At 38.6% G+C, this 23,132-nt stretch overlaps 2 protein-coding genes across 10 annotated transcripts in view; one reads left to right on the top strand and one right to left on the bottom strand.

Annotated features, from left to right (window-relative positions):
• The window catches only part of FERMT2 (FERM domain containing kindlin 2), a 68,818-nt gene that overhangs the window by 20,463 nt on the left and 25,223 nt on the right, over nucleotides 1-23,132 (bottom strand). For all 6 annotated transcript variants that reach the window (XM_080684578.1, XM_080684576.1, XM_080684579.1 and 3 more), the window contains exons 3-4: nucleotides 20,815-21,048; nucleotides 8,756-8,890 (exon numbers count right to left, since the gene is read on the bottom strand). In XM_080684578.1, coding sequence (XP_080540704.1) covers nucleotides 8,756-8,890; nucleotides 20,815-21,048 — 369 coding nt within the window. The remainder of the gene's footprint in view (nucleotides 1-8,755; nucleotides 8,891-20,814; nucleotides 21,049-23,132) is intronic.
• Nucleotides 1-23,132, top strand: part of STYX (serine/threonine/tyrosine interacting protein) — a 204,035-nt gene that overhangs the window by 157,657 nt on the left and 23,246 nt on the right. The window contains exon 11 of one of the 4 annotated variants that reach the window (XM_080684627.1): nucleotides 6,118-6,523. The exons of the other annotated variants lie outside the window; for them this stretch is intronic. Within the exon in view, the coding sequence (XP_080540753.1) occupies nucleotides 6,118-6,137 (20 nt within the window). The 3' untranslated portion in view covers nucleotides 6,138-6,523. Of the gene's footprint in view, nucleotides 1-6,117; nucleotides 6,524-23,132 lie in introns of those variants that run through there. 4 annotated transcript variants of the gene reach the window in all.

Here is a 23,132-nt window from a genome sequence, read left to right as displayed (position 1 = left end):
TAGTAACAAATATGTCCGTGTTTATCACCTTTGAAATCCACACCCTGTTTTAAGACAGCTCAATGTAAGTGAATTAATTCACACAAATAATTGTATGTTAATGTTTTCTCAGTGAATAGCTAAACTGGTTCCAGCAGATTTACAAACAGAATATTAAAAGTAAAGGGGTAACCCTGGCTGGTGGTTAGAACATCAGCCTGAGCATGGAAGGGTCTTGGGTTTGATTCCCAGTCAAAGCCACGTACCTGGGTTGCAGGTTTGATCCCTGGATCTGGTCAGGGTGTATGTGGGAGGCAACTAATTGGTGTCTCTCTCTCTCTCTCTCTCTCTCTCTCTCTCTCTCTCTCTCAACAAAAAAACTAAATAAAAAATAATAAAAATAAAAAAAGTAAAGGGGTAGATAAAATTTTGCCCTCAAACAGGCTAACAAAGGTACATTTTACAGTGAAAAACCCTGAAGGGATATTGTCTCTTTTATCTTCTGATTCCTTGGTATTAAAGAGCTAGGTGTATAGCTACATAAGGAATAATTTGTTGAATTGGTCAACTGATAGCACCTATCTTCCAAAGTCCCAACTCAGTTAATTATATTTTGACTGTAGTCGTAATATTAAAAAATAAAATGGGTATCACACTATTAATGGATAATGGAAGGAGAATGGTGGCTGTTTCCTTTACCTGATTTAGGAATATGCTTAGGAATCTCTCTCCTTTCCTAACTCCCAGGCCACACAATGATAGAAACAATTACCTATGAAAAAGTGGTGGCGATGCTAGAGATTTTTGTAGTTGTCATGACCTACTCTAGGACGAGAACACAATAAAAAAGAAAAAAAACCCTCTTGCTAGCTACAGGATATCTGACTTGGTGTCCCTAATATGTGTTTTTCCAATGTGAGTACTAAAGCTGCTTGTGGAATCTGAACATTGTTAAACTTAGGTAAGCAACAAAATAAGCTGTGAACTCTCCTTTTTAGGCCTTTTAAAAGAACACTGGGATATTACTCACAGCTTTAAAAACTACAAGGGTACTTGAGCAAAGTTAGAACTGATCATTTTCTTTATGAAGTTTCTCAAGCAGAAAATACATTCCCCTAAATCACACATTTAATAGAATCAGCCTCTAACTCAAATCTCTTTTCTCTCAACTTCATATTCTTTGTACACTTCACATTTGATCACTTCAGTGTTCCTATTTATTCTTATTTCTGTTAGGCACTCCATGATAATAACTCATTTATTGTTCCCAACAACCTTATTATTCTCATTTCAGAGGAACAGACGGAGGCACAGAGAGGTTGAACAACTTGTCCAATGTCAGGAACTATTAAGTTGCTGAGCCTGCTGTAAATCAGCCGGTCTGCAGCTATAATCGCTGCCTCCAGGGAACTATAACTTATTTAAGCCATACCCAATAATGTGCATTTATTTGTTTAGTGTTTGTTACCGATGTGACCACTGGTGTTGCAAAAAAGGTTTCTAATACACATTTTTTTGTGCTTATTTCCCAATTCCAGCAGCACTGCTAGGTCAGAGGGTATGTGCACTTTAAACTCCTTTTAAGTCTCAGTTCAGTGACAACCCCAACTAGCTTCTATTCCTGATTGCTCCATTTAAAACATATTTGAAACAGAAAACTAATACAAGCTTAGATGGGGAAATATCTTAGCAACAAAGTATGAGTTTGCTGAACTGCATTGAAAGATAACTTAAAACTATGAGAAGAAATAAAGAATTCAGTGAACTCTACAGTCTCAGGCTACCTTAACCTATTAGCTCCTGAGAGTAATGCTATATGTTAATATAGGAGAATCTGCCTCTTAACTTATTATTATAGTCTAGAGGCCTGGTGCACGAAAATTCATGCACTCAGGGGGGATCCCTCAGCCCGGCCTGCACCCTCACAATCCGGAACCCCTCAGGTAGGGTCCCTAGGCCTGGCCTGAGATCAGGGCCTATCGGGGCTTTCCTTCCCCGGGCTGCAGGCAGCTGGCCCCACCCCTGCCGCTGCCACTGCCACTGCTTGCCACCTATGCAGCGCTGCCCCCCTACCCTCTGCCACCCGTGGCCTCCTTCTGCAGGCGACAGGCTGGAGTGCAATGGCTTGGCTGGCCTGGGCCTCCCTCTTTCTTTGCTGGGGGGGCGGGGCCAGCCCTGTGCCTACCTGATTGCCGCTAACCGCTGGTCTGCTACCTGATCACCCCTAACCACTCTGTCTGCCTGCCTGATTGCCCCTAACTGCTTGCTTGGGGGCAGGGCCAGCCCGGCAAGGGGTCATCTGCCTACCTGATCACCCCTAACCGCTGGCCTGCCTACCTAATCACTCCTAACAGCTGGTCTGCCTACCTGATCATCCCTAACGGCTGGTCTGCCTACCTGATCATCCCTAATCACTCTGCCTGCCTGCCTGATTGCCCCTTACCACTTGCTTGGGGGCGGGACCAGCACTGACTTCTGGTTGGTTAGCCTCCGGTAGTTACTGGTCGTTATGACCCAGGGTTTTTATATACACTGAGTGGCCAGATTACTATGATCTCTGAACACATAATAATCTGGCCACTGAGTATATATCCTATATAATAAAAGGCTAATATGCAAATTGTCCCCTCGACCAGGAGTTCGACCAGCAGGCAGGCTGGCCAACTGCCCATGTCTCCTTCCCCTGGCCAGGCTGGCCCGACCCCACCCATGCACGAATTCATGCACCGGGCCTCTAAGACAGACAGACACACGCACACACACACACACACACATACATATATATATATATGTATATGAATAATCTGGCCACACAGTGTATTAGGATTATATTCATATATACATAAGTATATATATATTTAAAGAAAGTATTAATTCTAATTCATTTTAGAAAATTTTTCATCAAAATATCTCTCATACCAAATTACAGGTGAATTTAAAAAAATGTTGACATGACAGATAAATTAAAATATTACCAATATGAAATAATTTTGAAAGTATGAAGAGAAAATATAGAAAAAACTTTATATTTGTAAAGATTTTTTAAATATTTAAATCATTTTGTTATTTTTCAATTACAGCTGACATACAGTATATTAGTTTCAGGTGTACACCCCAGTGATTAGGCATTTATATAACTTACTAAGTGATCATTCCGATAAATCTCATACCCATCTGACACCGTACACAGTTATTAGAATATTACTGACTATATTCCCTATGCTGTACTTTACATCCCCATGACTATTCTGTAATAACTAATTTGTACTTCTTAATCCTTTCACCTTTTTCACCCATCTCCCCAACCCCCCTCCCAACTGGTAGGTGTGAAAATGTTCTCTGTATCTGAGTCTGTTAAGCAAGAGTGAAAACACAGAACTATAAACTAAATAACAGAATTGACTACATAAAAATGTACAACTTTAGTGTAGTAAAAAATATCACAAACAAAATGCCAATATAGGGAAAATATCTAACATATCAAATGATTAATACCACTAAAAACAAAAATATAAATAAAGTACACAATTTGAAAATAGCACAAGAATGGCTAATAAATATATGACATACTATTCATACTAGTATTTATCAAGGAAATAGAAAATAAAGCAATTCAGAAATACTACTGTCATATCAGCAAAAATTTGTGCAGACTTACATTTAATATTGGCAGAATGTAGGAAAAGGGCATTTTCATATACTGTTGATGGGAATGTGAAAGCATCACTTTAACACTATTTTGGAAATACGTTTGAACTTGGGGGAAACTTTTTGGAGTATATTTAATAGAAAAATTAGGCAGAGAAACAGTTAAATGGTTTTTCTACATGGAAAACTCTGAAGCCATTTATAAAAACTAGGGAGATCTCTCTACTCTGAAACAGAAAGAGCACTGAAACATACTGTTCAATGAAAAAACTCAAATTGCATAATATCTATAATAATAAAAGTGTAATATGCTAATTAGACCAGACAGCCGAATGACCTTGCGGACGGCATTCTGGACATCCTTCCGGATGAAGCTGTGGTGGTGGGGGCCAAGGCAGAGGCAGTTAGGGGCGATCAGGCAGGCAGGCAAGCAATTAGGGACAATCAGGCAGGCAGGCAGAGTGGTTAGGGGCGATCAGGCAGGCAGGCAGAGTGGTTAGGGGCGATCAGGCAGGCAGGCAGAGTGGTTAGGGGCGATCAGCCAGGCAGGCAGAGTGGTTAGGGGCGATCAGGCAGGCAGGCAGAGTGGTTAGGGGGCGATCAGGCAGGCAGGCAAGTGGTTAGGGGCAATGAGGCAGGCAAGTGGTTAGGGTGATTAGGGGTGATGAGACAAGCAGTCAAGCAGTTAGGGGCAATAAGGTAGACAGACAGGCTCAATGTTTAGGGACAATCAGGCAGGCAGGCAGAGTGGTTAGAGGTGATCAGGCAGGCAGGCAGGTGAGCAGTTAGGAGCCAGCGGTCCCAGATTGTGAGAGGGATGTCCGAGGGGTCCCGGACTGCGAGAGAGTGCGGGCTGGGCTGAGGGCCTCCCACCCCCTGCCCCCATGCACTAATTTCATGCACTGGGCCTCTAGTACAATACAATATTGGGCTCTCATTCATGTTGTAAGAAATAAAACTAGACATACAAGTATAAACAAACACATAGAATAGGTACTGGAAAGTTGCACTCCAACTGTTTACAACATATTTATACATAGCAATCAAAAGAAATGGGTCCAGCCAGTGTGGCTCAGTGATTGAGCATTGACCCATGAACCAAGATGTCACTGGTTCCATTCCCCGTCAGGGCACATGCCTGGGTTGCGGGCTCGATCCCCAGTAGGGGGCATGCAGGAGGCAGCTGTTCAATGATGTTTCTCTCTCATCCATGTTTCTATCTATCCCTTCCCCTTCCTCTCTCTAAAAAATCAATTAAAAATATATTTTTTAAAAAAAGAAATGGCTACTTCTTGAAAAGGAGTAACAGAATAAGTTGAAGTGTAATTTCCACCTTCAGTTTAATAAATTTTCCACACTCTTTAAATTTTTCATAAGGCTGTATTAAAGTATGACTTTTGAAATTAAAAAGATATGAGGTCCATTTATATCAGTGAAAAAATGAAAATTACAAATGTATGTATAACACAGTCTCACTTTCATTAAGAACAAAAATGAATACATAATTCTATATTTAAATTTTTACTATGTACATGCATTACTTTTATAATTAAAGAACAGTATTTTTAAAAAATGTTTTGATGCTTAAAATGGCAAGTTCCAGTTAAAAAAAGACATCCTGCATAAGTGATTTTCCTGACAGTGCAAAGCAAGTGAATACTGATTACTTCCTGTATGTATTATTTTAGGACCCAGAGTTTTCCTGCCTTTAAGATTTTTTTTTAAAGTTCTGATGCAATCATTTTGTATTTCTATTTACATAATACATCCTGAAATTAGTAATTTGTACATCAGTACTATACTGTAAAATCAATTTATTTTTGGAAAAATTGTTTTCCCCAGACCTGGGATCAGGCTCATTCAATGGGTCTCCTCCCATAGGTAATTGGAAATTAGATATTTACTTAGGTACAGCTAGAAGTGGCAAAGCCACTCAAGAATGTGCTATCTGACCACAGCCATGTAAGCAAGGTTATTTCATAGAATTTTATCATAATTCTATGTAATAATTTTACTCTAGTCTGAGAATCATTAATTCACATGCGTGATCCCTTACCTCCTAAAGCATTACCTGTTAAAAATTAGCTCTGTTGAGTTATAATTTACACATTAATATCTTACCAAATGTTCCTATTAGAATTCACAAAATATTTGCTTTAAATATAATTGGATAGATGAATGTCACATAATGGTTAGAAACACAAGTGTTGGATGGAGCCAGACAGACCTAGATTTAATTCTAGCTGTGCCCCTTTATCAGTTTTGTGACCTTGGACAAACTACAAACCCTTATATATTCTTTCCTTATAAGTAACACAGGCATAATACACCAGAATTGCAGGGGTTTTGTGAGGCTCAAATGAAAAAACAACGTATGTATTAAATAATCGTTACCATTTATTGAATACATAGTTTTGTTGACCATGAGCACACTGTGAGATGCTCACAATTCAAGATGAACGTGGGAACTAAGGGGAACTTTCTCTTCAGAAAATGAAGATTATGTCTAATCCTCACCACCCCTGCAGCAGAGGAGCGTCTGTGAAGCACTGAGCATAGTGTCTGAGGTGCTGAAGGTGTCGTGTATTGAGATATTTGGACCTGATGCTACTGATTGACACAACATGCAACTGATCATATTTTTCAATATTTGGCCCAATAATTGATTCAAGTCCTAAAAATCATAGAAAGCAGGCAAACTAGATAGTTAATATTTTTTTAAAAAAATTAACTGCACATTACTTTTATATGTGTGTATGGCACTCAGTGGACTTTTTTCTCTACAGATCATCAGTCCTCTAGATATCACTATCTTTGTGTACTTTCTCAATATTCCATATTAACTTGTTGGAACACCTCAAATGTCTTTAATTAAACTGCTTGGAAGTAGATAACTAAAACCTGTTTTTTTTTTAATTCCTTTACTCAAAACACAGTTGCTTCACAAAGACAGCACATAGTCTATGATTCATTCATGAGATTCAACAGGAAATGCTAATCTGTGGTCACAGAGGCAGAAAGTGGTTATTTTGTGGGATTGCGACTGGGAAAAGGCATGTGGGAGGCCTGGGTGGCTAGTATCATGTTATATGCTATATGCTGTATCATATCCTGGGTGTTTACAAGGTCTATACGTCTGCAAATATTCATCAGTAATTTAAAATTTATGCATTTTACTGTATGTAACACCTCAATAAAAACAAAACCTACAGCTACTCAGTCCAAAGATTTCTGGCTTTCCCTCATCTAAATTCATCATCCTTTGTTTCAAATGGTACTGTACAAAATCTCTAATTTGCAATTCTAGGACCAATCCTGCCTGATTTCAACCACCTCAAAATCACCCCAAAAGTACATGGTGGGGCAAAAGTAGGTTTACAGTTGTGAATATATGGAACAGTTTATTCTTACATTATTAGTTATTACTTATTGTAGGATTTGCCATATGAACTATAAACCTACTTTTGCCCACCCTCTTTACTTTTCTATGTAGTTCTATGTTGTTAGAATCAGATGCGTTTCCATTTAAATATAAACTAACTGAAAGCAGGGATTGTGTCTACTGTCAGGTGCCTTTATCAATACAAATCCTGTCTAAATCGATGTTAAAATTAACCTTATTCTAATGATGAACATATTCTTTTACCTCCTCAATCTGTAGCTTCTACCACTACCTGAAACCTTTCCCCTCATTCCCTCCAACACGTTTACTGACTAGAGGTGAATTTGGTATTCCTTTAAAACAATGATTTCATTTTGTAACATATTCAGAAGCCAATGACTCTACAATGCACTATTCTAAACTCCTCAGCCTGACATTAATTACCTGCCAGTGTGATCCTGAAGTTCCTTGAAGGTTTCTCTCCCCCATGAACTGGCTCAACTGGTTTTGTTCATGTTTTGTACTTTTCTTCAGCCAGCATGTTATTTGTTAATATCATTCTTTCTGCTTGGATTGCCTTTTCTTCCCATCAAATCCTAACCATTGGAACTTAACAGCTCAATTAACAAACTTCCCCAATAAAAAGTGAATGCAGTACACCCTATTTAGAATTATTTTGTCTTCTAAATCCCTACCTCCTAAAATATAGTAACTGTTTTTCAACTAGCCTCTTACTTAAGAGTAAGGATTATCTAACTGTTAATCAGATGCAATCATTACATAAGTAGTGACATAAAAGTGACCAGGTACGTGACCTTAGATATTCCTAACCTTACTGTGCCACAATTTCTTTATCGTTTAAATATAAGTACTGATATAATCCACTTCAAAGGATCGTAGTGAGAACTGAATTAATTTCCACAGGCAAAGTGTGTGAAATAGTTCTGGGCATACAGTAAGCATGACATGAAGTGTTTGCTTTTGTTATCATCACCATCATCGTCCTTCCAAAATTTAAAAAACCAAGAATGAACTAAATTAGAAGAATACCTAGCCCCAGGTTGGAGAGGTAATGGAAGGAAATTTGAAAAAGCTCCTTAAAGGAGCAAATCCTCAGGGGAAAAAGGCATGGAAGCAAAGGGACTGCCATATGCAAAGCACAGAGGAGAATTTAAGTCACCAGACAAAAGTTAAAATGTCTTAACGAAACAGAAAAAAGAAACTAAATACTGAAGTATCCAAGCGCTCTCCCTCCCAGGAGCACACCCTCACCTTTCCCTTCCCCCTCCTTTTCCCCCAGGCATTGACCATCACCTTCCTCACTCCCAAACTCCAAGGGCCGGCCCTTCCTTTACCTCTATAACTTGTTTCCTAAGTCCATTTCTTCTACAAATTACTTCTTTTACCTCTGTATTTTTCAAATAAATGTTCTCTTATAATTTGGAAAACAAAAACTATCCAGTTTCTGAAAAGCAAAGAACTGCGCCCAGTAATGGTACTGTCCCTTTTTGACTCTTCCTCAGCAGCCTCATCTTTACTGATGCAACTATTAACAATGGCAAGGTAATTTGCACGTGACACACTCTGGTAGTAATTTCATGCTGGAGGGAAAAGATGCTGAAGGTGAGCTGTTTTTTCTGACCCCTCTCCTGACCTATGTAATCCATGTATTCACTATTAAAAAGGCACACAGGCATACAGTCCATGGTTTTCACATTGAACCCTTGCTGAGGAAGAGAGACTCACCTGATCCAGGAGTAATAAGAGGTCCCTCTAATTCAAGTGCCTCATCTTCAGACTGGTCATCTAGCTTTTTCTTTTTTTTCTTGGTTGGATCTCTGGGCTTTTTCAAGAGAGAAAGTTCTTCAGGGTGCCTGATATCTGTTAAGATAAGATTATTTTACTGGAATAAGAGAAAATTTAATCACTTTACACTTGGTAAATCCATCTATTAATCCATTTCAAAATAAGAATTAGTATTTCCTTCTGTGTATGTGTGCTTGTTTTGCCACATATTAATGCCATGCAAAAGACTGAAATATGACATTTTATTAAAATTTTTTTCTTTATTTATTTTTTATTTTTATTTTTTTTTATATTTTATTGATATTTTACAGAGAGGAAGGGAGAGGGATAGAGAGCTAGAAACATCAATGAGAGAGAAACATCGATCAGCTGCCTCCTGCACACCTCCCACTGGGGATGTGCCCGCAACCAAGGTACATGCCCTTGACCGGAATCGAACCCTGGACCCTTCGGTCCGCAGGCCGACGCTCTATCCACTGAGCCAAACCGGTTTCGGCTTCTTTATTGATTTTAGAGAGAGGAGAGGGACAGAGAGAGAAACATCGATTTATTGTTCCACCATCCATGCACTCATTGGTTGATTCCTGCATGTATCCCGACTAGGAATCGAACCCACAACCCTGGGATATTAGGATGATGCTCCAACCATCTGAGCTACCCAGCCAAGGCTGAAATATGACATTTAAAAAATAATCTACTAAAGCACTTTTTAAAAATTTATTGATTAAGGTATTACATATGTGTCATTCCCCCATAGCCTCCCCCACCCCCCCAACTCATGCCCTCACCACCCTGTTGTCTGTGTCCATTGTTTAGGCTTATATGCATGCATACAAGTCCTTTGGTTGATCTCTCCTCCTTACCCCCACCCTCCCCTACCAGTAAAGCACTCTGAATTCACCTATCTAATACATGTAGTAACCTCTAACTGGCAAGATAATGATCTATGGCACAAAAGGAAAATATAAGAATTTTTACTTATATATTTATTTTTTTATCTGAAACCGTAAGAAATAAGCTTTATATTATATGGCAGTCCTCATTCATTCTGCATGTAAACGTAATGAAAATACTTTCATATCATTATCAAATCTCAAATTTTTAATTGAGTCAAACTTTTCTGCCTTGTATCAAATGGCTGCAAGTTTCTGTGTTCATTCTATTAATTTATGTGGAGAATCTGATTAGAGGTAAAATAGTTAAATGAAAGTAATAAAAGGAATTCAAATAGGTATACATGACATTATATATTATATATATTACCATGTCCATGAACTTCAAGAATTGTTAAGAAGTCAATTCTCCCCAAAATGAGCTAAAGACTCAATGGAATATCCTATTCAAAATTTCAGCTTGCTTTTTTGCACTGTAAAATGTATGTGGAAATAAGAACAATCCTAGAATAGTCAAAGCAATTTTTAAAAAGAATAAAGTTGGAGAACTTACACTACCTGATTTCAAGACATCATAAAGATACAGCAATCAAGACAGTGCAATTATTGGCTAAGTGATAAGACATATACATGAACGGAAGACAGGGCCCAGAAACAGACCCATATACAGGTGGTCAGTTATTTTGAACAAAGGTGCCATAGCAATTCAAGGGGAAAGGACAATCTTTTCAACAAAGAGGGGACTGAGCCTGCAACCTGGGCATGTGCCCTTGTCTGGAATCGAACCTGGGACCCTTCAGTCCATAGGCCAACACTCTACCCACTGAGCCAAACAAGCTAGGGCCTTCTTCTTCTTCTTTTTTTAAAAAAACAAACAAAAACAGCCAGGTAGCTCAGTTGGTGAGAGCAGTGGTCGGCAAACTACGGCTCGCGAGCCGCGGTTTGCCGCTCTGCTGACTAATGAATTGCCGACCACTGGTAGGGGCATAATCACAAGGAACAACAACAGCCTGTAATTATTGGAATCGAGAGTCTAGGTCAGTGGTCAGCAAACTCATTAGTCAACAGAGCGGCAAACCGCGGCTCGTGATCTGTATGTGGCTCGCGACCCGCAGTTTGCCGACCACTGGGTTAGAGCTTCATCCCAATATGCCCAAGTTTGTGAGTTCAATCCCTGGTCAGGGCACATACAAGAATCAACCAATGAATGTACAAATGAGTGAAGAGGCAATTCATGTTTCTCTCTCTCTCTCTCTCTCTTAAAAAAACCATTAAATAAAAATTTTTTAAGAAGCCAAAAACAAAAACCTGCTCTTTGAAAGATACTGTTGAGGAAGCAAAAAGGCAAGCTGTATACTGGGACAAAATATTCACAAAACATTTATGTATACCTGACAAAGGACTTGTATCTAAAATATAAAAATAACCCATACAACTCAGACCAATGGGGTAAAGATTTGGACAAGCACTTTGCCAAAGAATACACAAGAATGACTAAGCAACACATGCAGAGATGCCCAACATTATTGGTCAGGAAAATACAAATTAAAACCATGAGATAGCATTATACACGCATCAGAGTAGCCAACATTAGTATAAGACTGATAATACCCTGTGTGGGTGAGGATGTGGAGGAGGAACCCTCATACCCAGCTGGTGGGAATGTGAAATGAGAATTTTTATTGAACAGTCTGGCAATTTCTTATAAAGTTAAACACATACAACTCAAACATTCACTACTAGTTCTTATCTCAAGAAAATGAACAGCACATTTGTCATCATTTTATTCATAAAAGCCCCAATTGGATTAACCCAAGTGGATAAACGAAACGTTTTCTTTCATGTCAGTGGAATACTCATACAATGGAACACAACTCATCAGGGAAAAGGGACAAACCACTGACACATGCAGTAACACGAATGGATCGCCCAACCATCACACTAACTGCTAGACGCCAACTAGAAAAGGGTATATGCTGTATGATTCCACTCATAAAATTCCAAAGAAGATGACAACATCTATAGTGACAGAGCACATCAGTGGTTGTCTGGCTAAAGTTTGAGGGCTAAATGGAAATGTTCTGTGTCCTGATCATGGTAGCTTCTCAGATATGTCAACACTCATCAAACTGTACACTTTAAATAGGTTCAACTTATTTTATACCAATTATACCAGGATAAAGTTAATTATAAAAATAAAGAACGTAAAGACAGGGAGAGCTAAGAAAAAAAAATAGCAGAAGGGAGAAGCACTGGGTCTCTATAGTATAATGTTTGACGGCACTACATTATCTGTCAGGGTATGAATAGAGCAGAAAACAATACAAATCACTGCGTAACTTGTAATGCTACAGGTTGCTAGGTTAGTAGATCCAAGTTTTACATGTGGCAGTTTGTACCTTCGGAGGCCCACAATATCCACCAGATTCAATCCAGTATCATAAATTCAGGAAGCTTTTTGTTTGTAGGGGACCTGAAACTTAGATGGACAGACTGCTGCAGGGCTCATGAGGCACAATTTGAGTTAGAAGCACCAAACCAAACTACTTGGATTCAAATCTCAGCTCCAGCCCTAACCGGTTTGGCTCAGTGGATAGAGCGTTGGCCTGCGGACTCAAGGGTCTCAGGTTCGATTCCGGTCGAGGGCATGTACCATGGTTGCGGGCACATCCCCAGTGGGGGGTGTGCAAGAGGCAGCTGATCGATGTTTCTCTCTCACCGATGTTTCTTTTTTCAAATATATTTTATTGATTTTTTACAGAGAGGGAGAGGGATAGAGAGCCAGAAACATTGATGAGAGAGAAACATCAATCAGCTGCCTCCTGCACACCCCCCACTGGGGATGTGCCCGCAACCAAGGCACACGCCCCCGACCAGAATCGACCCCGGGACCCTTCAGTCCAAAGGCCGACGCTCTATCCACTGAGCCAAACCGGTTTCGGCACCTTACCGATGTTTCTAACTCTCTATCTCTCTCCCTTCCTCTCTGTAAAAAAATCAATAAAATATATTTAAAAAAAAAAAAATCTCACTCCACTATTTGTTAGCTGTGTGACTTGGGCAAGCTACTCAACCGTCTGTGTCTTGGTTTCCTCATCTGTAAAATGAGAATAATCGCACCCCTCAGGCAGTTGCTGTGAAAATTAAATGATTCATACGGGTAACATTCCTTGAACAGGGCAGGCATATAACAAGTACTTTGTAAGTTTTAGGTGTTAATGCTTTTCTCCAACTTTAAAAATTATACAATCATTTAGAAATTACAAAAAGTATAAATAATCAAGTCCCTTAAAACATGTTCTTGAAAAGTGGAATATGACTATGTAAATAAGTGATCGTTTTAATAGATGTAAAAAATTCTGTGTAGATATATCATAATTTAACCATTCTTCTAAGACTGAGTCCATTATAAATAATGGTTATATAAACATCTATCTATTTTCCCACATCTATCTATTTTCCCACATTTTCTTTCTTTAGGAATTCATTGAAGTAGAATTACTGGATCAAAGGTTATAATAATTTCAAGGCAAAAGATGGGTATGTGTTATTTTTAAAAGCTTGCTTATGTTTATCTCCTTGTTTTAATTTACATTTCTTTAATTAGTAATGATGTTATACATTTCCTAAAGGGTTTTTAGCCATTTATATCTATTTCTTCTCTTTGCTCATTTTTCTATTAGATTTCTTCAAATCAAAGTTAACTTGCTGTAAAAATTAACATATTGGCAAACAACTTTGGACTTTTAAAAAATATGTATATACACCTTATCCCAAGTTTAAAAAAAAAAGAAGTCCAAATAAATATATTAATAACTATACAGGTTTTTTGTTTCTCTGTTGGTTATCTGAATTCTACCATTAGGAAAACTCTGATACACATTAGGTTTTTGTTTTGTTCTGTATGTTACAGGCTATTTTCTGGGGAATTTTTCTCTTGAAACATCAAAATAAAATTACCAGAAAAAAAACATCCTAAACAGAGAGGTTACCCAGACAGTAGGTGAACATAATTATTCTTTAAAAAATATATTTTTTTATTGACTTCAGAGAGGAAGGGAGAGGAAGAGAGAGAGAGAAACATCACGCCCCCTACTGGGGATCAAGCCTGCAACCCGGGCATATACCCTTGACTAGAATTGAACCCCAGGACCCTTCAGTCCACAGGCCGACACGCTATCCAATGAGCTAAACCGGGCTAACTTCTTTTTAATTATTAATAAATTTGGGTAAGTACATCTTAATATTAGACAGCAGAAATCATGTTAAAAATAAATGTTCCTTAAATTCTACCACTTTCTCAAAAGCTTCTAGGTGTATCTGATTTCTTTCTTAAGTTTAAAAATAGAGCAGCATATTCTTTAACGTTACACAATTAAAAATAAAGGATTTTCTTAAATCTTATATATTCAAAGTATAAAGAAGTTAACCCACTTATCCTCAAATGTAATTTTGGGGGTATGATGCATTAGCACTAATTGTTATGATTATGTAGATTCAGAAACTCATAAAATATTTCAGGTATATCTTTTAAGCCATATTTGCTAATTTAATTAGTAAAATCAAATCATCATTTCCTGGACTGCTTAGAAAAGAAACAAGATTTAACATTCTATGAGACCTAATGGTTTATGAGTTGCACTCTAGTGGGCCCACACTAAATAATTGTCAGTGTACCCACAGTTATAAATGCCACCACTGTGCCTGTTTGGAGAATCCCCTGCAGAGGGGTGACAAACCAAACCCCACTCCTAATTCAGTTGTAGCGCCCCCTCATTAAGATGAATGAATGAACTGTCAGTGATTGAGACATCTGAGAAAGGCCTCTGTGGTAAGAATTCTAGAGATATCCCCTTAAAATTCCAGTCCCTGGGTATACAATTATACACTAATTGGGGAACTGCTGGGAAGAGACTTTGCAAATGGAATTAAAGTTATTAATCCACTGATTTTAGGGAGAATATCCTGGCTTGTCTAGGTAAGTCTAATGAAATCACAGGAGGCCTTCCAAACAGAAAAGGAAGCTGAGAGAAGCAGAGGAGGACAAGACAGAAGGAAAGGTCGGATTCGACGCATAAGAAGAACTGGACTTGCTGTTGCTGGCTTTGAAGATCGAGGAAGGGGGCCACAAGCCCGCGAATTCAGGAGGCCTCTAGGAGCAAGAATGACCTCTGGCAGACAAACCAGGGGGAACTTCAGTCCTACAACCACATGGAACCAAATTCTTCCATAAAGAATTCTTTCTCAGAACCTTCAGGAACGAACATAGTCCCACGGACATCTTATAAAACTCTAAGTGTAGGATTCAGCTCAGCCTGGCTGTGCCAGAACTTTTAACCTACAGAAACTGTGAGATGATACATTTGTGTCTTTACATGTGGCAATAAACTTAGGCTGCTAAGTTTATGGAAAACTCACAGAGATTCTAACATAAAAGATACCAAATGAAAAGAAAAACAACTTGAGCAAAAGAATAAAACAAAAAACGCTTAATTACAATTCTCAGAAAGATAAGACAATGACATCTATGAGAGATATACAGGATGTCATAAAGAACAACTGGAGCTTTAAAAAGAGACCTTGGATATTAACAAGGGGAGGGAGGGTTCTTTCCTGTATTTATTTATTTATTTATTTGTTTATTTATTTATTTACTTACTTACTTACTTACTATTTTGTTGAGGCTTAATTTATATAGTCAACAAATCTGAAATGTATTCATGGATACTGATAAACATCTAGATAAAAATATATACCACTGAAAATTAAACTTTGATATTCACTATAAAAAAATCCAACAGAAGAGATATAAAGTCATATAAGAGGATCAATTTAAGAACCAAGTCTAAGTACTAGTAACAGAAAGAACAGAGGAAACAAAGGAGGAATTAGGACACATTACTATGAAATTGCACAATTGCAGGAAAAAGAAAAGGTCCTGTAAGTTTCCAAAGAGAAAAAGCAGCCTACAAAGAAAGGATGAAAATAAAATTTAAGAACTCTATCAGGACTATCAATAGCAGCAACACTGGAAGCTAAAATACAACTGAAAATGACTTCCCAAATCTGAGGAAAAATAATTTTCAACCCAGTGATTCTATCAAAGAGCAAAATAAAGACATTTTCAAATATATCATCTCAAAAATTCACCTTTTTCTTAGTACACTGATGGAGGATATAGCCCACCACAAAGAAACCAAGATAAGACATCTTCCTTGGACAAAGGTAAAGGGAAGTCCCGGGGCTATGACTGTGCACTTTAGCCTAGAAAACATCCACCCCAGATTATTGGAGCAGAATGACGGAGGGCTTCAGAATAACTCTAGGGAAAAAGGCGGGGGTGGGGAGTTTATTATCAGGTAATGTATTTGATCATGAAAATTCTAAAGAATGTGGAATGGGTAAGAATCAGCAAGATACCGGTTGACAACTAAGCAAACGATAAATAAAAAGGCATAAGATAGGAAAAGGAAAAGTTATTTGGAGCTCGGTTTTGAACATGTTCAATTTGAAATTTCTGTAAAAGAAATGGTTTTGTTATTATAAATAATGCTTCACTGAGCAAATGATGGCTTTCAAAAAGGTATATGGCTAGAGCCCAGCTGGTGTGGCTCAATGGTTGAACCCATGTGCCAAGAGGCCACCAGTTCAATTCCTGGTCAGGGCATATCCTGGTTTGCAGGCTTGATCCCAGTAGGGGACATGTAGGAGGCAGCCAATCAATGTTTCTCTTTCTCCCTCTCTCTCCCTCTCAAATCAATAAAAACGTATTTTATATATATTAAAAAAAAGGTATATGGCTAGAAAATATCAAAGATGTAAGTTTCAGATGCACAACTTTATATAATATCTGTATATTCCATTGTGTATTCACCACCCAAAGTCTAGTTACCATATATTTGACCACCCTTACCCTCTTTATCCTCCCTGAGCCCTCTTTACCTCTGGTAACCACCATTCTGTTGTATCTGTGAGTTTACACAGGTAGGTTTTTATGTGGTCAAAAATTTAGAATCAATTGAGTAAATACTTAAGAACACAACTGCTAAATCATATGGTAAGACTATGTTTAGCTTTGTAAGAAACTGCCAACTATCACCTAATTTTTCAAAAAACGGTGCTAGCACAACTGGATATCCACGTGCAAAAAAATGAACCTAGATTCAGACCTTTCATCTTCACAAAAATTGACTCAAAATGTATCACAGGCCTAAATGTAAAACGCAAACTATAAAACTCCTGGAAGATAACATGGGAAAAAAATCTAGATCAGCGGCCGCCAACCGATGGTCCGTGGACCACTAGTGGTCCATGAGATCCAAAAGATTGGCGACCGCTGATCTACATGACCTTGGGGTTGGTGATGACTTTTTAGATACAACAAAAGCATAATAAAAAAAAGAATAACTGATAAGCTGGAGTTCATTAAAATTAATTTCTGCTCTCTGAAAGAAACTGTCAAAGGTTATGGAAAGACAAGCCACAGACTGGGAGAAAGTATTTGCATAAGACTTATCTGATAAAGGACTGTTATCCAAAATATATGGAGAACTTTTAAAACACAACAATTAGACAATAAACAACCTGATTAAAAAATAGGCCAAAGTACTTAACAGACACCTCCCAAGGAAGATGTAGATGGCAAAGGAACCTATTAAAAGAAGCTCCATATCACATAATCAGGAAAATGCAAATTAAAATAATGAAATACCATCACACATCTATTAGAATGGCCACAAATCAGGCCACTGACAACAACAAATGCTAGTGACAATTTAAAGCAACAGAAACTCTCTTTCATTGCTGTTGAAAATGCAAAATGGTACAACTACTTTGGAAGACAGTTTGGCAAAACACATTCTTACCATCTGATCCAACAATCATATTCCTTAGTATTGACCCAAAGGAGTTGAAAATATTATGTCCACACAAAATCCTACACATGGAAAGTTTATAGCAGCTGTATTTACAATTGTATAACTTGTCAACAACCAAGATGTCCTTCAATAGGAGAATGTATAAACTTTGATACATCTAGACAATGGAATATATATATTTTAAAGTTACTCATTTCTCTTTTTTTTAAAATATGTTTAGATTTTTAGAGAGAGAGGAAGGGAGAAGGAGAGAGAGAGAAACATTGGATGTGAGAGAGAAATATCTGATCAGCGGGCTCCTGCACTCTCCCCCACCCGCTAGGATAGAGCCCAAAATCCAGGCACGTGCCCTGACCAGGTATCGAACCACTTGGTGCATAGGACATTGCTCAACAAACTAAGCCACACTGGTCAGAGCTGGAATATTTTTTAGTGCTAAAAAGAAATGAGCTATCAAGCCATGAAAAGACATGAATAAAACTTAAATGCATATTACTAAGTGAAAGAAACCAATTTGAAAAAACATACTCTATGATTCCAACTGTAAGACATTTTGGAAAAGGCAAAAGTACGGAGACAGTGAAGAAATTAGTGGTTGCCAAGGGCTGGGGAAGAAAGGGAAGACTAGAACACAAGATTTTGAGGACAGTGCAACTACTCTGTATGATACAATAATGATGGATGCATGTCATTATACATTTGTCCAAACCCACAGACTGTATAACACCAAGGAAATCTAATGTAACACTGATTCTGGATAATAATGATGTGTCAATGTAGGCTTCTCTTTGCAACAAATGTACCACTCTGGTGGAGAATGTTGACAGTGGAATGTGGGTAAATGGAAACTTTGTACTTTCTCCTCAATTTTGCTGTGAACCTAAAGCTACTCTAAAAATCAAGTTCATATCATCTATCTATTTAAAAAAAATTAATAAACAAGCAATTTAAAATAGAACTTAGATTAGATGGCCAATAAAGATACAAAAACATACTTAACTTTATAAACTAAAATAAAATTGTGTATTTTTTTCACTCAGAGAAGCAAACACTAAAAACTGACAACATTCAAATGTTAGTGATGATTTGGAACGAGGGGTTTTCATACATTGTGGGTTGGAATGTAAACAGGTAGAACCTCTTGGGAGAGCAATTTGACAGTCCTCTGAAATGAATTATGTGTACACTTAAAACAATTCTACTTTTTACTTGAACACACAAGAGAAATTCCTGCACACATGTTCAAAACAGTATAAGAAAATACCCACACAGCAATGGAAGTAATAAACATATATTATTTTGGGGTATATATTTACACATAGATATAAATACATGCTTATGTGTGTGTGTGTTTATGTAGTTTAAAAAGTACTGAGAAGATAAACATTACATTTATGATAGTAGTTGCTTTTGAAGGGAAATTAAGAGAATGTAACTCAAAACTTTACCTATATTATTTTGACTTAAGAGTTTGGCAAAATGGCCCTAGCCGGTTTGGCTCAGTGGATAGAGTGTTGGCCTACAGACTGAAAGGTCCCAAGTTGGATTCTGGTCAAGGGCACATGCCTGGGTTGTGGGCTTGGTCCCAGTAGGGGGCATGCAGGAGGCAGCCGATCAATGATTCTCATCATTGATGTTTCTCTCTCTCTCTCCTTCTCCCTTCCTCTCTGAAATCAATAAAAATATATATAAAAAAAAAGTTTGGCAAAATGATATAAACTATTAATTCTAGATAATTAATTCCAGAAGTACGTAATTGTTATACAATTACCTGTACTTTTCTGTTATTTTAATTTTTCTTAAAAATTTCATTAACATAAAAGACATTATAATTTCAGAGTCATTAGATCAAAATAGTAATGTCAACCTACTTGTATCTCCCCCTAAGCTAGCGATTTTCAACCTTTTTCATCTCACAGCACCCATAAACTAATTACTAAAACTTTGCAGCACACCAAAAAAATATAGGTATAATTTTGATTAATTCACAGCAGACAGCTATGGTTGTTTTGGCTGGTGTCATTTTTTTATTTGACAATCTAAGGGAAAAGAAGTCAGTGCCCCTGACTAAATAGTTAGGTATTACACATTTTAAAAATTCTTGTGGCACACTGTTTGAAAATTGCTGCTCTAATCTATAGCACAATAGTTATAAATAATAAAGAGGTAATATGCAAATTAACCCTCATGCCCTCACAAGATGGCTGCCTATGACCAGGCCGGCAGGGGGGTTAGTGAGGGACGACCCAACGACTGAACAAGCAGGCTGTGTGGGGCAACCAGGCCGGCAGGGGTTTAGTGAGGGACGACCAAACGACTGAACAAGCAGGCTGCATGGGGTGACCAGGCCAGCAGGGGGGTTAGTGAGGGGCGACCAGGCTGGCAGGGGGGGCAGTTAAGGGCAATCAGGCCAGCACACAGAGGCACTAAGGGGCAACCAGGCAGGCAGGCAGGTGAGCGATTAGGAGCCAGCAGTCCAGGATTGTGAGAGGGATGTCTGACTGCCGGTTTAGGCCCGATCCCCGGGATCAGGCCTAAACCAGCAGTTGGAACATCCCCCGAGGGGTCCCAGATTGGAGAGGGGGCAGGCTGGGCTGAGGGGAACCCCCCCATGCACAAATTTTGTGCACCAGGCCTCTAATAGTTATAAACTAGTGATAAAGATGACAGTTCACATTTTCACTGGTGGCTGAATTCTTTTAGTCACATGACATAACTGGGTCAGCCATAATTAATCCACATCTCATGTCAGAAAGCATAAATAGAATTACTATAAGAGTATTCAAATTGTAGGCTGGATAAGGAAGACAACACTCATAGCCGTTTCCTTAGGAGCTTTGTCAGGCCCTGAATGCGGGAAGTGACATAATCTGCTTGAATCGCTAAAATCAAATAGTGACTTACGTGAAGGAAACACTGCAAAAGCTACATCCCTCTGAAAATAATACCAGTTTCCTTCCCTGTCCTCTTCTCTTTCCCATAAAAATACGTCATCAGTATTACATAGTAAATACCTGGTATACTTCTAGAAAGGAAAACATCTACACATTTCTTTATCTTAAAGTAATACAAAAACTTTAAAGAATAAAGTAAAACTTTCATAAATATACATACACAGAGAGCTGACCCCAACCCCTGCTCCTTGAGATAAGCTAAGTGTCAGTCATCAGTCATATCAGGCATGCATCACACAACTCATACTTCCATGAAGAATGTATCGAATACTTACTAAAAGTCTTACAGATGTCAGAAACAGCTTTGAAGACTCTATCAGAAAAGTTCACTTTCACTTTCACATACTTCATGTTGGGAAGCTGCAGTCGGAGCAGTTTGTGCTGGGGAGTGAACTGAAGCTTAGCATCCGCCTGAATGCCATACTTATCCAAGGTCCAATGTGTCTTAAGAAGCCAAGTTCTCTTCTTTTCCCACCAGAGAGCATGGTCAGACCAATCTTTTTTTACATCTATAAAAAAAAAAAAGTACAAACAAAATACTTAAAAAATCACCAAGATTACCTTGAGAGAAATTTAAAAGCAGAAAACTAAATATTGGGGTATTTAATATAAACAATTAAATACTAAGTTCCTATTATAGGACAGGCACAAAAGAAATACTAACAGCTGAAAAACACATCTCTGCCCAGGAAGCCAGTATACAGGCAGCTGCGGCAGAAGACCCTGGGCCCCTAACAATGCCTACGTGATGTACAAAAGGGGACTCCTGGATGACAGAGTAAACACTCTCTCTAGTCATTCCGGGAACAGAGAGGACCCTGGGGGCAGGAATCTGAAGGATAAATAATGAAGTGGAGTTGGTGGGTTCTGAGCCCCGCCTGAGGAATGGACAATATTCTGATGATAAAGTAGGTGAGAAGGCTGAAGTGAGTGAAGCTGCAGAAGTGTGTTGAGGTGGGTAAGGAGCAGTGAAAAGTAAGATAGGGAACCAGAGTGAGCAAACACCAATGGCCTAGGGCAGTGGTCGGCAAACTGCAGTGGCTCGCGAGCCTGTAGACTAATGAGTTTGCCGACCACTGGACTAGACTAAACGTTACTGTGTAGTTGGAAGCTGTGAGGATTAGGCAATTGTGGTATATTGTGTGCAAAGAGGTAAAGGGTAGTATATGACAGTGGTCGGCAAACTCAGTCAACAGAGCCGCAGTTGGCCGACCACCGGCCTAGGGGAAGAAGAGCATGGGGAAAAAGCCACTCACAGGTAACTGGACAATCTAAGAGAAAGACAAAAAACAAACAAAAACCTACATGATGTCCCAAATATATTCCAAGATAAGTAATTTATAAAGTCATGCTAACTTTCCCCCCAATGTATTTTGGTACAAGTGTAACAGAAAATGTTAGTATTTGTTAAACTTTTTAACAGCCCTATGCAATTAAATAAAACCAAGTAAAGAATATAATTTATGTAAGATTTGGCTACCCCAGATAAGGCAGCTGTTAACAGTAAACCAACAAAATACACATAAAATCTAAATCTAACTCCAACTAGTTTTTTTTTCTTAACTGATTTTTAGAGAGAGGGGAAGGGAGGAGAGAGAGAGAGAGATGGATGAGAGCAAAACACAGATTGGCTGCGTCCTGCACATGTACCAAACAGGAATGGAACTTATGACCTTGCCGATGCCCAAATCAACTGAGCCACACGTGGCCAAGGCCAGCTAGTTTTTAAAGGAGCAATAAAAGTAAAAACTTTTCGGACATGTTAAACTATGAACCAAAAAAAGGGAAAATGATATTTAAAAAAAAAAAAAAGGTCAAACAAAGCCTTCCAAGGGAAGGGAAAAAAAAAAAAAACCTGGAAAATAACATAATTGCATATAAAAACGCAAACCTACACTTCCTGGGTTGAGGGTTGCTCTCAGGACCATTACATTCCCAGCACTTCCTGGCTGCCATGCAAAACTGACCACCCACACTCAGGCAGAGCAAACTCAGAGACCTCAGGACCTGTCCACCACAGCAGCCAGTGGGCTGTGGCGGGGGAGGAGCCTCAACAGCATTTGTACAAGCTTAAAAGAAATGCTTATACAAACAGACAAAAATGTGCTGTTTTACAATGGTATCAGGACAGAAGGCAGTACTGAAAAGACAGACTAAACTGCAGTCTCGAATGTGGCCCAGCAGTAAGCAAGGTGCTGAACACAGAGACTAAGACACCGCGTGATAAGGAGCTGAGTAGCTCGTTGGAAGAAGTTACAGATAAAATTCATAAAGAGGCCATTTGTCACCAACACCAAAAGTTTAAAATTTAAAGACAGCATCAACAATGTGGAGTGTTAAAAGGTCTTTTAACAGTAGGTCAGGAGTCGGACTTTTCAAGTCAAAACTATATAGGGATGGTCTGCCTTCTGCCTGGTTTTGGATGGCCCACCAGCTAAGAACATTTTTTTAGACTCTTAAATGATTTGAAGATGACTTGGGTTCCCAGATCCAATTCCCCGGTGGGGGAGAGAGGTATTCCCACACAAGCAAATGATTCTCAGACACCGGAAGGGTGTTCAAGAATTCGACTCAATTCTGAGGCTAGCCACCA

Source organism: Plecotus auritus (genome assembly GCF_963455305.1).
Source record: "Plecotus auritus genome assembly, chromosome: 1".
Taxonomy (NCBI): Eukaryota; Metazoa; Chordata; class Mammalia; order Chiroptera; family Vespertilionidae; genus Plecotus; species Plecotus auritus.
The sequence above is the reverse complement of the archived record's forward strand: the minus strand, read 5'-3'. Positions and strand labels throughout refer to the sequence as shown.